Genomic DNA, 17,500 nt, shown 5'->3' on the forward strand with positions numbered 1-17,500 from the left:
TATGGACCCATCCTTTGTTGCCCATAAATCGTAGATCGGTTCAGGAAGTTCATTCATCAATAGTTGTTTCAGTTACTCTACTGTAGTTAGTTACAGTAATTTTTCTAAGATTTTCGAGATTGTGTTGTATAATCGAATTCTTGTTTCTTCGCAGTCTTTTACATCACGCTTTCAACATGGTTTTGTTCGTAAGAGATCAACGGTTACAAATCTTATCACTTTCACATAATTGGTTTCAGAAGTGTTGGATAAGAATGGCCAGGTTGACGTTATCTATACTGATTTTGCTAAGGCTTTCGACCGATTTGCATAAATTGATTAATTACGGATTGGACCAGGGAGCAATTAGACTGTTGGACTCATATCTGTCCCAACGTGATCATTTTGTCAGTTATAATGGATTCAGATCTGTCAGTTACTTTCCATCTTCCGATCATTAATGATCTACTCGAATTGATTCTTTGCAGAAGGCTTTCTTTCGCTGATGACTTGAAACTGTTTTCTGTCATTAGAAACTTCATCGATTGCGTCAACCTACAGGTCCAGTTGGTGTTGAGTTAGTGTGAGCAAAACAAATTAAGATTGAACGTTGACAAATGCAAGATTATGACTTTCTCCAGAAGAACTGAAATATATTCCTACGATGATGAATGTAACGGTAAAAGACTTTAAAGGTACACTGTTCTAAGGGGTTTGGGCGTTTAGTTTGATACGGAGCTGTCATTTGTTGAGCACAATTCACAGATAGTTTTGGATGCTGCTATGGTGTTCGGGTTCATGATTGGGAGTGAAAACCCTAAAAAGTTTCAGGAAATGCAGAATCCTCCCTGAATAAATTTCAATCGATATCTGCGATGAACTGTCTAAAATCTTGTATAATGCAGTTATTTGTTCGAAGTTAGATTATGCAAGTGTGGTGTGGAGTCCTATAGGAGTGCCAAAAGAAAAAAATTGAGGGCGTTCAAAGAAGATTCATGAAGTTCCTTTTGTGTAAGACTGATGGAGTGTATCCACCCTAAGGATGTGACGGTGCAATCTTGTGTGAGCGAACTGGATATTTGAGTTTAGAAATGAGAAGGGTAATTGCTTCTTTATCATTCCCTTTTAGTGTGGTCCATAATAATATTGATTGTTCAGAAATATTGTTGAATGTCAACTTTAGCGTTCCATGTTTCAACTCAAGAACTGTCCTGGTTTTCAAGCCAGGAAGAGCTCGAACGAACATTCTGCAAAAGGCACCTATCACAAAAATGTGTGAGAACTTCAATTCATTTTGTGTTGGCCAAGATATATTCTCCTCATCAAGGGGAAATTTGATCAAGTCAGTAATTTATTATTTTTCATAGATTTTATATAAAATTTCTGTTTATTTCGTTTTTATTTTTATGCTATCTTTTGATATTTTTTTATTTTATATTCGCATTGTCCTGTGAATGGGTTGAACTATTGGACAATAAAGCTATTATTATGACTTTAGCCTTGCGGGTTTCACACTCCTCTCCAGAGGAAAATTCACTTATTCCAGATATCAAAAGGATTGAGCTCTGTTGGAGCCCTTTCCAGATTTTCGGGCTCGTTGTGGTGGTTGGGTTCGGGCCGCTCCTCGGCTTCCTGCTGTCGGTTGCACTCCTGATCCACCCGCACTTCCTGTCGAAGCAGACGGTGTTCCTCTGCATTCCCCATGTACTCGCGTATAGTTCTCGCCGTTCTCAGCAGTAACGCCTTCTGCATGACTCTATAGATATTTTCGTCCAACTGAAGTTTCCTCAAGTTCTCTAGTAGTTTCTTCGGTATCAGGCCTGTAGATGAAATGACAATAGGAATGGTCTTGATGACTTTCGCGTGTGTCATTTGTGTAATTTTGGACCATCGTTGTTCGTTCAGCGAATTTTTGCTCCTATGGTTTTCGCTGTTGTTGGCGCTGCACAGTAAAAAACTAGATCCAATGAACTTCCGTTCTGTAGGTACTCAGGTAAAACGTCCTCATTCAAGATGTCGATTATAAGTGACAGTTTCTTGGATGTGTTTAGTCGGGGAGATGCTATTCGATGAAGAGGATCTGTCCCTTCCAGTTCGGCGAAGTATCTCCTCATGTCAGAGTTAACTTGTCGGTGGAGCTCTTCCCTATCGTCCTGGTGTTCAGGCTCACTTGCGTTGCAAGATGGACTTTCAGTATCAATGTCTTCTGGGTGTTGTTGCCCAGGAATGTGAATTTCATCACAATGTTGTTTCTTTGGTTGAAACAACACTTGCTTGAAGTTTTTAGGGCAACTGAACGACCAGACTCAGAACGTTCAAGGGAATGTCTTAACTCCACAGTTGCCCAAGAGGTATATTGATCAAACTGAAGATGAATGATGATTTTATTAATCACAGTCTAAGCTTATATACTAAATTGAATAATGACGATAGAAATAACATTGCTATATTTGGTAGTACTGCACTGACGGAGTCCCCGGTTGCATCAATTGTTTCTAGCCAGTCAGCAGATTTCGGTAGATCGACGGCTCGCTCGGCGTGACCCAGTTTTGTGAATAATTCTGATGTAATTTTCCATATTATTGAACTTGATTATTTTTTAGAATAATGTTCGAATTTCGAACATTACTCCCAAGGCCGAAATGCTGCAGGCTATGATGTTGGAGCTCCAGTGTTGGCAATCTGTTACTTCTATTGTCCTATTTCCTAATTTCCTATTTCTAACTCGTGTGACACTCGATCGAGTGCTTTATTGGGCATGGTCATGAATGGGTGCTGACGTCCGGAGTTGGTCTCTCGTCTGGAATTCTTTATTTTTCGAGGAAGGTCCGACTTTGTTAATCTTATCGTTTCTTCTTTCTTCTTGCTCGACCGGGAGTATGCAGATTTTGGTTATAGGTCTTCTGATCTCTTTCCCATCTTTGCATCGTATCGTAGCCACTCTCACAAATCCGTCGTTTCCTGGGTGACACTGCGTCACTCTTCCCAAGGGCCAATAGTTGGGATTAATGTTGTCCTGTTTGACTAGTACGATATCTCCTATTTTCATGTTTTCTTTTTTATCCGTCCATTCGCTCCTTTGTTGCAATCTGGGGAGATATTCCGATGTCCATTTCTTCCAGAAGTCTTGTTTCATTTTTTGTATAAGCCTCCATCTATCTTGTAGGGTGATATTCTTTTCATTGATCTCTGGTTCAGGGATTGAATGTAGTGATTTTCCTATGAGAAAATGTCCAGGCGTCAGCACATCTAATTCTTGTTGAAGCTTGGGACCAGTGTGTAATATATCATTTAGGCTGATTCCGGTACTGGTCGCAGTTTTGTTGTTTCTCTGTCCTCTTTTATTACTGCTTGATGCGGAATGTAGTATCTTATGCTGGTCGTCTGATTTGCTGGAGTCATGTGTTTTAGTTCGATATATTCCCACATGAATTCTTTGTACATTGCTTCCAATTTCTCTTCCATGTTGGTTGAAGGTTTCATGAAATCTCTGCTTTGAAGATTTTTTTTTTTTTTTGTTGATTTTCCGGAAGGCTAGTTCACGGGCTCGTAGTTGGCGCTGGAAGGCTTCTTCGCGGATGCGGGTGTTGGCTCTGGAGGGCTTCTGCTGGCGCTGGATTTGGCTCTGGAAGGCTTCCCCACAGGCGTTGATGATTTAATTGAGATAAGGGTCGTAAATCCTTAGCTCTTATTTTTTCCAGTGGACTCGGTGTGTTCCCTGGCTTTTTTTGAATTTTTGATCCGGAAGGCTTGTTCACGGGCTCGGATTTGGCGCTGGATGGCTTCTTCACGGATGCTGTTGTTGGCTCTGGAGGGCTTCTGCTGGCGCTGGATTTGGCTCTGGAAGGCTTCCCCACAGGCGTTGATGATTTAATTGAGATAAGGGTCGTAAATCCTTAGCTCTTATTTTTTCCAGTGGACTCGGTGTGTTCCCTGGCTTTTTTGAATTTTTGATTTTCCGGTAGGCTTGTTCACGGGCTCGGATTTGGCGCTGGATGGCTTCTTCACGGATGCTGTTGTTGACTCTGGAGGGCTTCTGCTGGCGCTGGATTTGGCTCTGGAAGGCTTCCCCACAGGCGTTGATGATTTAATTGAGATAAGGGTCGTAAATCCTTAGCTCTTATTTTTTCCAGTGGACTCGGTGTGTTCCCTGGCTTTTTTGAATTTTTGATCCGGAAGGCTAGTTCACGGGCTCGGATTTGGCGCTGGATGGCTTCTTCACGGATGCTGGTGCTGGCTCTGGAGGGCTTCTGCTGGCGCTGGATTTGGCTCTGGAAGTCTTCCCCACAGGCGTTGATGATTTAATCGAAATTAGGGTCGTAAATCCTTTCTCTCGATCCGGCTCGAAGGACCAAAAAATGTTGTTTCTTTGGTTGAAACAACACTTGCTTGAAGTTTTTAGGGCAACTGAACGACCAGACTCAGAACGTTCAAGGGATTGTCTTAACTCCACAGTTGCCCAAGAGGTATATTGGCTCTGGAGGGCTTCTGCTGGCGCTGGATCCGGCTCGAAGGACCAAAAAAAACTGCGTGTCGTATTCGACGCGAGCCAGAAAACCAGTACCGGAATCAGTTTAAATGATATATTACACACTGGTCCCAAGCTTCAACAAGACTTGATTGATATATTATTGAGATGGCGAAAATACAAAATCGCGTTGACTGCAGATGTGGAAAAAATGTACAGGCAGGTCAAACTACATGAAGATGATCAAACATTCCACACTATTTTATGGAGGTTCAACAAAAATGACCCAATCCAGGAATATCAACTCACGACAGTCACCTACGGAACCGCTCCCGCTGCCTACCTTGCTATAAGAACCATGCACCAATTAGCCATGGATGAATGCGACAAATTCCCGAGAGCTGCGGAACTGATACTTGAAGATTTCTACGTCGATGATTTTCTCTCCGGCGCCCACAATAAAGAAGAGGCACAAAAAATCAGACAAGAAGTTAAAACGCTACTTCTCAAGGGAGGATTCAACATTCGAAAATGGAAAAGCAATCTCACATTAAATGATGATACGTCCTTTCAAGATTTCAACAGCAGAGAGGACATAACCAAAATTCTGGGAATTAAATGGTCACCACAAAATGATAACTTCCAATACACTATTAAACAAACTTCCAATCGAACAAACACAAAAAGACAAGTGCTATCTGAAATTGCTTCAATATTCGTTCCATTAGGTCACATGGCTCCAATTGTAATCAAGGCGAAAATAATTATGCAAGACATATGGAAAACTGGTAAAAAATGGGATGAAGCTATTCCTACAGAAATCCAAACAGCGTGGGACAAATTCAAAGAAGAACTGCCAATAATAGAAAACCTGCAACTACCACGATGGTTCCAGTATAATCCAGAGCAGCCCATTGAACTACACGGATTCTGTGATGCATCGCAAAGAGCCTATGGAGCAGCAATATACACCAAAGCAGTCGTGAAGGACAAAACCCAGACAACATTGCTAGTAGCCAAAACAAAAGTTGCACCTGTAAAAAACAAATTAACTATCCCGCAATTGGAACTTTGTGCCGCAACATTATTGGCGAAACTGATGAAACGAACAATTACAGCCCTGAAGATCGCCGACATAAATATTTACACATGGTCAGACTCAAAAGTTGTATTAGCCTGGTTACAGAAAACTCCGAATAAGCAAAACGTCTTCATAGTCAACCGAGTCAACGAAGTTCATCGCTTACTAGGTCAAGTTCAATGGAACTACGTGAAATCGGAGGAGAATCCAGCTGATTTACTATCCAGAGGCGCGCTACCAAGTAAACTCCAGAAAAACACATTATGGTGGAATGGACCTGCATGGCTCAAAACATCAAGTAGTGAAATCAAGAGAAGTGAAGGGATTCCAAAAGAAATCGTAATGAATAACGAAGAATTTCAAGAACTAACGGTGTTTACCACCAAGACCAATGGACCTCTAGAATTGTTAACAAAATTCTCATCCTGGAAGAAGACTAACAAAGTCGGACCTTCCTCGAAAAATAAAGAATTCCAGACGAGAGACCAACTCCGGACGTCAGCACCAATTCATGACCATGCCCAATAAAGCACTCGATCGAGTGTCACACAAGTTAGAAATAGGAAATTAGGAAATAGGACAATAGAAGTAACAGATTACCAACACTGGAGCTCCAACATCATAGCCTGCAGCATTTCGGCCTTGGGAGTAATGTTCGAAATTCGAACAATATTCTAAAAAATAATCAAGTTCAATAATATGGAAAATTCCATCTGAATTATTCACAAAACTGGGTCACGCCGAGCGAGCCGTCGATCTACCGAATTCTGCTGACTGGCTAGAAACAATTGATGCAACCGGGGACTCCGTCAGTGCAGTGATACCAAATATGGCAATGTTATTTCTATCGTCATTATTCAATTTAGTATATAAGCTTAGACTGTAATTAATAAAATCATCATTCATCTTCAGTTTGATCAATATACCTCTTGGGCAACTGTGGAGTTAAGACATTCCCTTGAACGTTCTGAGTCTGGTCGTTCAGTTGCCCTAAAAACTTCAAGCAAGTGTTGTTTCAACCAAAGAAACAACAGACGTGTTGGTCTCTATTGCTAGCGGACGCTGAAGTTCTCGTTCAATTGCGTCGATTTGGGCCGTTAGTATTAGTTCATTTCTCAGAATTACGCGGTACTGGTCTGCCACTCGTTGTTCAGTGACATTGAGATTTGGGTAGGCGTTGCAGAATTCCTCATGGAGCCTTTTCCTATAGTTGTTCGTGTTATGCCCTAGTCCCGTGATGGAGTTATATATGCGCACAATAGTTTCATTCTTGGACGTTGTCCACTTCGTGCGTTTTCTTACTAACCCTGCTTGGTCGGCAATTGAATTGGACTCGTTGGTTGCTGTTGTTGCTTTGGAGCTGTAGCTTCTTTTGCAGCAGAAGCCCGCTTCCTCAACATCCTGCCACCGACGTCACGCATGCTGCCATGTCCAGTGCTGGCTCCAGACATGCCCTGACGATCCCCAGGCAGCGACTTGTTTCCGAGGCTTCTCGTTATCACCATTCCCATGGGTTTGTGCTCCCCTTTCTCGGTTTGGGTGAGGGGTAGAGAAATGAGACCAGAAAGACCCTATAAAGGATGTGAAAGAGAGAGGAAAAAGGAATGGGAATGCGGACAGCAGGCTGTCTACTTCGTTACGATGGCTACCCGGCAGGCCAGACATTGTTATTGTTATTGTTATTGGTATTGGTATTGTTATTGTTATTGTTATTGTTACTGTTACTGTTACAGTTACAGTTACAGTTACTGTTACAGTTACTGTTACTGTTACTGTTACTGTTACTGGTTATTGTTATTGTTATTGTTATTGTTATTGTTATTGTTATTGTTATTGTTATTGTTATTGTTATTGTTATTGTTATTGTTATTGTTATTGTTATTGTTATTGTTATTGTTATTGTTATTGTTATTGTTATTGTTATTGTTATTGTTATTGTTATTGTTATTGTTATTGTTATTGTTATTGTTATTGTTATTGTTATTGTTATTGTTATTGTTATTGTTATTGTTATTGTTATTGTTATTGTTATTGTTATTGTTATTGTTATTGTTATTGTTATTGTTATTGTTATTGTTATTGTTATTGTTATTGTTATTGTTATTGTTATTGTTATTGTTATTGTTGTTGTTATTGTTATTGTTATTGTTATTGTTATTGTTATTGTTATTGTTATTGTTATTGTTATTGTTATTGTTATTGTTATTGTTATTGTTATTGTTATTGTTATTGTTATTGTTATTGTTATTGTTATTGTTATTGTTATTGTTATTGTTATTGTGACAATTTTTTTATTGAAAGACATATATCTAGATGCTTCAATTTGTTTATTGCGAGAAGAATGAGAAGACAAAAAGATCTTCAAGAGTTTCGCGATTTTGATAGACGTACTGGAGGCTGGTTTGAATAAAGAAGAGCTTGAGCTAGAGGTACAAAATGTGTCAGAACGATCCCACTTCAAGATCCAGATCTCTGACTTCTGGCTTTACGGAACTGCTTCGGTGCTTCAAGTCAAAGTAAACGGCAGATCAAAGAGTTTGCAGAACATAGCAGGTCAATTGATATGTGAAATGTTTATCGCCAGATCAGAAGTTTCAGGCTCAAACTGCACTTTCGCTGAATACCTCATTTGACGTTCGAGAGATGTACTCTGAGAGATTTCATGCTGGAACTAGCGGTGGGCCATCTTGATGGCATACTCGTCTGTCCTATTGGTGACCATCCTGACTTGTAGTTTGAACGAGTGTATCTAGTCTGAAGTCTGATGTTGGGGCCACGTCCGGAATGGTGAGTGAGACTCATAAGGAACTGATTAGCCGAACATCTCCGGGTTCAGTAGGGACAATCAGACCGACTCCCAGATGAGTCGACAGCAATTCTCCACATATATGAGAGTCGCAAGGTCAACACAGGTAAGTTAAAACATTTAAATTACTTATACATATGAGAGGTTCAGAGCTGAGGTGAACCAAGTCCATTTAGCCTAATTTTGAGATGAATGGTTCAGAAGTTGTTTATCACCAATAAATTCAAAAGTGACTTCTTTATTTATTATTATTCTTATGTAGGCATATGCTCACATTTTAAACCCTTTAAAATCTAATGCAGTCACTTTTGAATTAATGGGTGATAAACAACTTCTAAGCCATTCATCTCGAAACTAGGCTGAATGGACTTGGTTCACTTCAGCTCTGAACCCCTCATATATATTGTGGATTGGAATTGTTATTGTTGAAGTAGAATCCATTATAGGAAGTCAATCTATGGGATAAGAGTCGTCTTCAGTTGTACCACGTGCGTGTGGGCCGCTATTTCTATCGGCCAGCGTCCGAGGTGCGGTTGGAGTAGACTTGCTATCATCTAATTACGTCGTCGTATTCTAGAAAGCTATGATATAATATTTCATTGAGCTTCTCTGCGCCTTGACGGATATGGTGAGTAAGTTTCTCATTTACAGTAGACTGAGACGAGCCTCCCCTTGATACCTTTGATATAGGAACCACCTTCCTGTCCTAAAGGACAGGATAAATCTCTATTTGTGCTTCCTCGAGATAGCGACAATCATTCATGCGGACTGTAAGACTAAGTACACATGAGGGCGTTAGACGCCGCGTTGAGCGCGCGTTTGTAGTTCTCACTTCGACCGTCGCGTTTGTAGCGCGCTTCGAGTTACTAGACTGGGCATTGGAGCGTACATATGTACGCGCGCTCAACGCGGCGTCTAACGCTCTCATGTGTACTAAGCCTTAGTAACGCCGACCTTAAGCTTTGTACACATGAGAGCGTTAGACGCCGCGTTGAGCGCACGTGCGCTAATACTCCAATGCCCAGTCTAGTAACTCGAAGCGCGATGCAAACGCGACGATCGAAGTGAACAAACGCGCGCTCAACGCGGCGTCTAACGCCCTCATGTGTACTAAGTCTTAGTCGGTCCGAATAGTCTATTTTCGATCCCGACTGAAAGCTTTTTAGTAATCCGGCCTGATGTTCTGATAGAAGGACCTGTTATAATTTTTTTCTTCAATTTAGATTTCCACTAGTTCGTTATTATTATTATTATTATATGTTCTTCTTTCAGGACGTTAAACTTCTTATTTATAATTGTTTATCCGAAGATTATAAAGTGAAAAGATGAGAAACGAAGCGACTAAAGCGATGTGGACGCCATCTGTGTTTCAAATGTGTTACTAAAACCCTAAAACTGGTTAAAATATTAATTTGAGAGTCATTCGCAGATATATATGAAATTTTTCGAGATTTCAGATGGTCATTTTGATCAAAGAGGTCTTGAATGTTTTGATTCTCGCTTTCTGTTTATTTAGTTCCTTCTAGTTGCTGATTATTGAATTTTTTCGTCAAATTTTTTGATGGAAACCCCAAATTATCGTTCGAAATGGTGAAGAACTGTGGATCAAATAAAATGGATTATCCGAAATTGAGTTTTTTACCTTGCTAAGGAAAATGGAAATGTAAGTATTGAAACTCGTAGTATGTGACTCGGTCATTAATTGATTTTTATTTTCAGTGCTGCGAAGTGGATAAAATTTTCGAGGCGTAAAGATGATGTCTCAAGTAAACACTACTGACTACACAATACACAGTGAACATTTTACTGAAAGTCAATTGAGAACTGCTCTTCTACGTAAATTGTTGTATGCAGAAAGCATCAAACACTCACAGTTTCTTGAAACCTGCTGTATATTGTGCCATAAGAAGACCATATTATAAAGGAATCATAAAAAAAAAATAAAGAAACTATAGTGACGGGCTAACATACAAGCCTTGTATACCTTTGTGAGGTTTTTTTTCAATTGTTGTTCTGAAACTTCTATGAATGATATGTGAAAAACTGAAATGTATATACTATGACGGTATATATAAAATTCAACTTTATTTGTTGTCCATAATTTCAAAATTTGTTTTTTATGAATTGCTATTAAAAAATAAATATATCAAATCCGACAGCGTAGTTCATTGATATCAATTGATTCCAAACAATGTCCAGATGGAAACTAATATCCTGATCACAAAACAAAACCATACTTTTGTGTTGTCGTACAGTATGTTTGTTTTCTAATCTCAACAAAGTCGATATTGAAATTCAATACAAGGAATAGAATTCGAATTACGTGCCTTCAATTATGAAACTGTTATTAAACAGTTTTTCTGTATTGACAGTTCGTTTTCAGCGCCATGTCATTGTCAAATGTGGCAAACACACAAAAAAATGACGGTTTTTAGTACCTACTTGAGATATGAGGGCGTTTCCTAGCTTTCTCCTCTATAATCTTTGTGTTAAGCTTCATGTTTAACTTGGAATATCTCGACAAGTAATGAATTTATCGCTATGAAATAGTTCCTTAATGATCAAAAGTATTGGAGAGTCGAAAAATTGTCATAGAATTCTAATTACGGGAGCGGTGTAGAATTTGGGAGAAATTAAACAGTCACCTGCTTCTGCCATAATCCACTGACAGAGGCTAGAAACGTTTAAGAGTTTATTCACCAATGAATATTATACGTACATTTTTAATTTTACATGGTGTTTCCTAATTGAATGTCAATACTTATGAGTGTGATTTTTGAGCCCATTTGAAGAAAAAACTTTATATGAACATATGTCCTAAACGTCTTACCTTTTGAGATAAAGGGTAGTAAAATTTTTAAAAATAAATCATTTATTATCAATATCTACAATACCACTTCAAGTATTTTATTGAAACTTGTCATACATGTATACTATGAGTCAAGAGGCATTTTTTAATGTATCACTTTTTTCTTAATTTCCACCAGTGGCGTTCGTACATAATTTGACCTACCTATTTTGGCAGACATTGATGGTACGCCACAGATTTTTCCTGAAATAAAAATTATTTTTGAAATTCCCAATAATTACTCACCAAAGTTGATCACTTGACTTTTTTCAATCCGATTCACGGTTTCCGCTTAAAAAAATAGAAACCGTTTCTTTGCATGATCATAACAATATCCTTAATACATATACATATGACAATATCACCATGCAGACACATGCGTACATTTAATTTTTTTAGATGAAACCCGTGCGTCGGATTGAAACAATTCACGACTGTCTAAATAATACCACCCTGTATCTCAAAAGGGAAGACATTTAGGACATATGTTCATATGAAGTTTTTTCTTAAAATGGGCCCAAAAATCACCCCCATAAATATTGACATTCAATTAGGAAACACACTGTATATAACAAAAAGTATTTTAGCCTTTTTTTCCCTCAATGAGGCAATGTTAAGCATAATTTAGTATTTTTTATAGAACCAACAAGTTCATAACAATGAATGGGTCGTTTAGTTTGGATGTAGGATGTAGGTACGACGCGCGAAGCAAAAACAATTCAAGAAATTTCAAATAAAACATCTTGTTACTTAGACAGAAGCATTGTGCTACCGAGCACTCTCTAAAAACAGTGCTTTGTGCTTAGTTATTCGAGTAGTAATTCCTCTGCATTGATACCGTAGCACATCAAGTATACAGAGTAGGTAAAAATAAATACACAAAGTACATGTTTTTGTATGTAGGATGTATCGTTACATTAAAGTCTATACTGTGTAAGGTTTTAATTTTGAATTGAAAATTAATAATTAATAACCGATACTGGCATAAAGAAATGATGAAGTTAGTGATTATTATTATTATGAATAAGTATGCATTAAATGAATTAAAAAAATTTTTGTAGCGTAAATGAAACCCTATCGATGAAACGAATTCATTTCAGAATAATGGGGCATTGTGGGCTTTCTTTTCTTGTGATTTTTTTTCACGTTACGAAAATTTTTTACTAAGCAAACCCCAATAATTTTTCAGTTATCTACCTATCCTAGAGATGGGGTCATCTTTCTTTAAAACACCCTGTAGTTAGGGCATATTTCGAAAACTGTCTGAAATATTGTGTAGGTATATGTACTGAGGCACATTCGTGAAACACCCAGTATAACTTGTTTACATATTTTAATTAGTTATTCAGGTTCCTGAATCTTCCAATGCCTACAGAGCGTAGTAAATGGCATTTCTTATCATTTTTCGAATAGTACTTACTCTCCTGTACTTTGTAACTTATGATGAATAGATCTGAAACTAACTGAAATTCTTTCTGTAATTCTGGAAATAAATTTATGTTATGGAACGAACGTGACTTGCTCGATTTATGATCCTTTTTTACACTTGATGAATAGGCTGTAAAATTAAGCTTTGTGCCTATTGTCATTCCTAAATATTTTACGACACTAGCTGAGTTGGTTGTGATCAAGGACGTCGCCGGACTTTGGGCTATGGGGGGTAAACGTTGGATTACGGAGCGCAAAACGAAATTCTGCCTGAATACCTCGTTGTGACCTAGAGTGGAGCCTCTAAGGGGAAGGAGGGGTAGGTGCCCCCCTTTGCGCTCCACTGTTACCCCATATGATGTTGAACTGTAGTCTAGCTGGTAAATTTTCACCAGCTCACATAATCAATCATTACAATATACCATGAAGTGATAGACCATACAATACAATAATCAATGTATTTATTGGGCTATAAAATGTCTCACATAAAAGCTTCAAGGTTGCTGAAAATCTACATATCTGTGATATTATAAAATGAAATATACAGGGTCGCCGACAAAATTCATCCGTTCAATGCATTCATTTCCCTTAAAAATGCACAAGGTACAAAATAATACAGATAAATTACAACAGTCACACTTACATTCAAATTGTATGAACTCCGTTACACACATAAAGTCATTCGGGGTAACTGAGCGCAGTGGGTAAGTGTGCGCAGTGCGTATATCTCGACTATGCAATGTATGAAAGAGGGGTTCATTTGGGTGAAGCAAGGGCTCAGAATCACCATATTAGTTTTTCATAGGATTGCGCCATGCCACGTTTCTTTAACTTTTTATTTGCAATCAATCAAATTCACTAGTTTTCTTGTTAATTTTTAGCATCTCTGCACATTCTGCCAGGTTCAAGTTCGAGTCCCTCAGTGTTAAACAATATTTTATTCGATCATGGGCATATTAATCTAAATATACAATAAAAAATTTTAGATTCTCTTAGCTGCTCAACTCTATAAGAACGTCAATTCAAATTTTGGCTTACTGGGGAAAGTGTGCGCGGGTAAGTGTGCGCATAGGTTCATTATATGGGCATTAGTTCAGTGAGGAATAAATTATGACATTGTTGATTTTCTTGGTTAAGACTCGATCAATATTGTCATATTTGTTCAGAAAAATATGAAGAGCCACCAACAGGGGAATGTATCAAGTGTTGTGTTCACCAAGAGTTGTGGCACGAACAATAATGCACTGCTTGTAAAAAGGCGCTTCTGTATTGATAATAAACAGCATTTCTCTAATATTGTAACATTTTGATGACATCATTTTGTAATTTGTTTTGATTGTGTGGTTCACTAAGCACTGCGTTCACTTACCCCGTGAGGGTGCGCACACTTACCCGCAATACGGGGCATGTGAACGCACTCCTCTATTAAATTCTTTTTTGCGGAAAGAAAACGTTTTTGTTTGTTTGCTTCTTGATGTTTTCTTATAGATTAGAAAATTCACTATCTTATGAATATGTTTTAATTTTCCTAGCTTCAACATTTGAAACAGGGTATGGCTTGAAAGGCAAAAGTGCGCACAGTTGCCCCGAATGACTCTACATATACAAAATATAATGAAATGTTATAAAAAACTAACAAATTGGCTAGTTCGATTCAGATCGTAACACTTGTTAATATTCATATCTGCGAGTGGTATGCGTCTGAAGTAATACTTATTATTGATTCATTTTTGCCTCCTCAGTTAAGGCGCTATCATTCTTTCGTTATAAAAAGCCTAGGTCAGATTGATAGTGAAATTATATTGAAAAATATATCACCCCGTATATTATTACTTATTTCAATTGTCTACGCAATTTGAAATATTTTTTATGAACTATATGTTATACAGCTAAACCCATTAGTTATTTAGATATCATTACCTTTTGATGAATTACTAAACACAAAATTAGTTCCAAGAAAGAATTCAATAATTTCTCTTTCAACAAAAACGCATAATGGGTAGATTTTTCAGTCAGTGTCGAAAATGGCCCCCATTCAATATCCGACAATACAATGAACAATCGCCAAAATATCTTTGGCTATTCGAAACAATTTCCTTTGTTATTCTCGTACTAGGTACTTGAACGGCGATTTCTAGGAAACTAATGAATTTAGGTATAATATATGGTTATTGAAAAATGTTTGAAAGTGTGTCAACAATCAAAATGAGTTATAATATACAAAACGTTTTGTTTATTTTTCGTAACTCTGTACCTCATAAATATTGAAGTATTGATGTACTGCTGAAAAATCAAGAGAAATATAAATAAATAATTTCATTTTCCCTCGTATGTCGTATGGAGTGACCGCAAGTTAGAACAATTTCGGAATCATAATCAAAATGGACAGGGAGCAGTTTCGAACTAAGATGAAACCAGTGACGGCTCGTGCCCATAAGGTGTGGGTCGGCCCGACCCAGGATATACAGGGAATATCCTGGAATAAAATTAGTATCTATTTTTTCAACCAATAACTGGAAATGAAAACGCGGAATATTCAATTTTATGTCCCAAAAATAAGTGCAATCAGAACTCAATTGACATGTTTTTCAGCATCTTGATGTTGAGTTATTGGTTGAAAAACTATTAATAGATAGAAGAAGAAGTTAATTGAAAAGCAATTGGTGGGTTTCAGCGTCTTCATTTTGAGTGGTTGATCAATATTGAAGAAACATTAATTTTATTCCAGACTTATGTCCCACCCTGCAGATATAATCTGATTTTCTTTATACAACCGCAGTGTATGAAAGTTTAGGATTGTTTTTGGAGAAAGAATGTACTACACTTCTTTGTTTTTGCCAAGCTTTTGAATAATAGTTTTATTCTTCTTCGCGGTTTTTCTGTAAATACCGATAACAAATTTATTACGTAACAAAACATCAACGTCAATACGAATAAAAATTTTAAGTTCACTGAAACACGTCTACAATTTTTATTTTGAGTGATAATGTGCTAATTTTTTCTTTCTTTATTTCACCATTCCTCCTTCTACTGTCATATGATTTTGTGACAGGATGCAAAGTTTGTTTCGATTTGCTACCACTCCAATTATTCAACAATCCAAGAAATTTAGAATCCACTCAGATTATCAAACTTTACGAAATGAATCGAAGAAAACTGATAAACACGTACGTGCACCCCTTCCTCTTATTCTACGACACTGACCTAATTCAATTCAATATGGAAACAGCGATACGGATGCGATTCTTATATCCCCACTCCGAGGCTCGGCCGGCCGATCTACGCGTATTCAAAAAGCTTCGGAATCACCGTGCCCTTATAAATTCACTAGGAATTACGAATTTTTATGGTCAAAAAATCACTAAACTACTCTTATACGGTACGAATAACCTTTTTCAAAAATCAACTATTCATTTAATAAACAAAGAATCTAACTATAATTAGTGATATATTATATTTTCATTGACTAAACTACTCTTAAACGGTACGAATACGCTCTTTTCTAAAATAGATATAATATTTAATGATTAACTATTCATTTGATAATATAATATCTTGCAATAGAGTCAATGGACAATAAAGAAATCTAGAAATATGAAAACTAAACGCCCAAACCATAGCAAGGTAGGCCCAACCCGTGCTGGCCGACCATGTATGTATCTAGCTGCGACGTAATACGATGTATTGTACAGTTCAACTTGGTGATAACTGCGTGCGACGTAGGTGCTGTACAGTACCATAACTTGAAGCGTTTCGCTAGGCTAGTGCGGCTGGCCGACCTAGCGTGTTTAGCGTAAGGAAAGAGAACTTCGAAATAAACTAATTCAGGGCGACTGGGGCGTCATTCGTTGATCGAATTAAGTTGTAGTACGTTATACTAGGGAATTAATCGAGATTTGAATATCGAAATTGATCATTTGGAATAAGTTTCGAAGAATAAAATGGTTATAATTATAATTATATTTGGGTATTATAATTATTTTTGGGTCGGCCCGGCCGACACTGCATACCCTGACGAGCCGTCATTGGATGAAACAATGAAAGTCATCTTTGAAAATATCTTTGTATCAAAGGGATGATTTCATGACTATTCGAAGAAAATTACCAGGTAATAATTACTAGAGAAAAAGAATAATCGACAATAGGTACTTAATTATTTGCCTGGAATTCCATGACATTTTAGTCATTTGCATTGAATCTTATCAGTTACCCTTTCATGCATTTACCTAGGTCTTAGGATGGTTGAGGGGTATGTCTGAAGATTATTTCATTGTTAAGTGGTGATGTAGAATATTCCAAGAAAATTTTAATGACTTTTGAAATGCTCTTTCGAAATTCTGTTGGCACTTTCTTCAGTTCAGAAACGGCAGCGGTGAGAGAAGGTTGCAAAGTTTTCGGGAGAAAAAAAAAACAAGATGAAAATAGATTATTGAGCGTGAACGGATATAGCTTGAAAAGCAGTAAAGTGAACATTTTCTTGTGTGCATAACAGCTCGATAGAAGGTTCACAAAAGCTTCAGTATCGAATCGAAGATTATGCCTTCATGGCATTGTCGAATCAGTTAAAAAATAGTGTAGTCAGTGCAAGTCGGAAGAGGAATAATTCCTTTGGGGTAAGTTGACCTAAATACTTGAAATCGCGATAGTTCCAAAAAGGTTTTTACCTAATGAAAAAGATTTTTATTAGATATATTTCCCATTATCTATATAATGGGACCAATCCAAAAGCCGTCTTAATATACAAGAAACTATTTGGCATTGACTGATGTCAATTCAGGTTTTCCTATTTTGTTATTGTGAGACGAATCGAACTAATTTTATTTTTATTCATAACCAGTAAATAGCAGTTAGTTCTCTGAACATTTTTTATGTATTTTCAACCAGATTCAC

General features: G+C 37.5%; 2 protein-coding genes across 2 annotated transcripts; one reads left to right on the forward strand and one right to left on the reverse strand.

Annotated features, from left to right (window-relative positions):
* Positions 1 to 2,538: 2,538 nt before the first annotated feature.
* LOC123306377 lies at positions 2,539 to 3,444 on the reverse strand. Its single transcript, XM_044888353.1, has 3 exons — positions 3,422 to 3,444; positions 2,822 to 3,371; positions 2,539 to 2,779 (listed from the first exon to the last, which is right to left on the reverse strand). Exons 1-3 carry the CDS (start codon positions 3,442 to 3,444, stop codon positions 2,729 to 2,731), a joined length of 624 nt encoding a protein of 207 aa, XP_044744288.1. The 3' UTR covers positions 2,539 to 2,728.
* Positions 3,445 to 4,658: 1,214 nt separating this feature from the next.
* Positions 4,659 to 6,056, forward strand: LOC123306378. Its single transcript, XM_044888354.1, has one exon. The coding sequence runs from the start codon at positions 4,659 to 4,661 to the stop codon at positions 6,054 to 6,056; it is 1,398 nt and encodes a 465-aa protein (XP_044744289.1).
* The last annotated feature ends 11,444 nt before the right edge of the window (positions 6,057 to 17,500 follow it).

Source organism: Coccinella septempunctata, chromosome 2, assembly GCF_907165205.1.
Source record: "Coccinella septempunctata chromosome 2, icCocSept1.1, whole genome shotgun sequence".
Lineage (NCBI taxonomy): Eukaryota > Metazoa > Arthropoda > Insecta > Coleoptera > Coccinellidae > Coccinella > Coccinella septempunctata.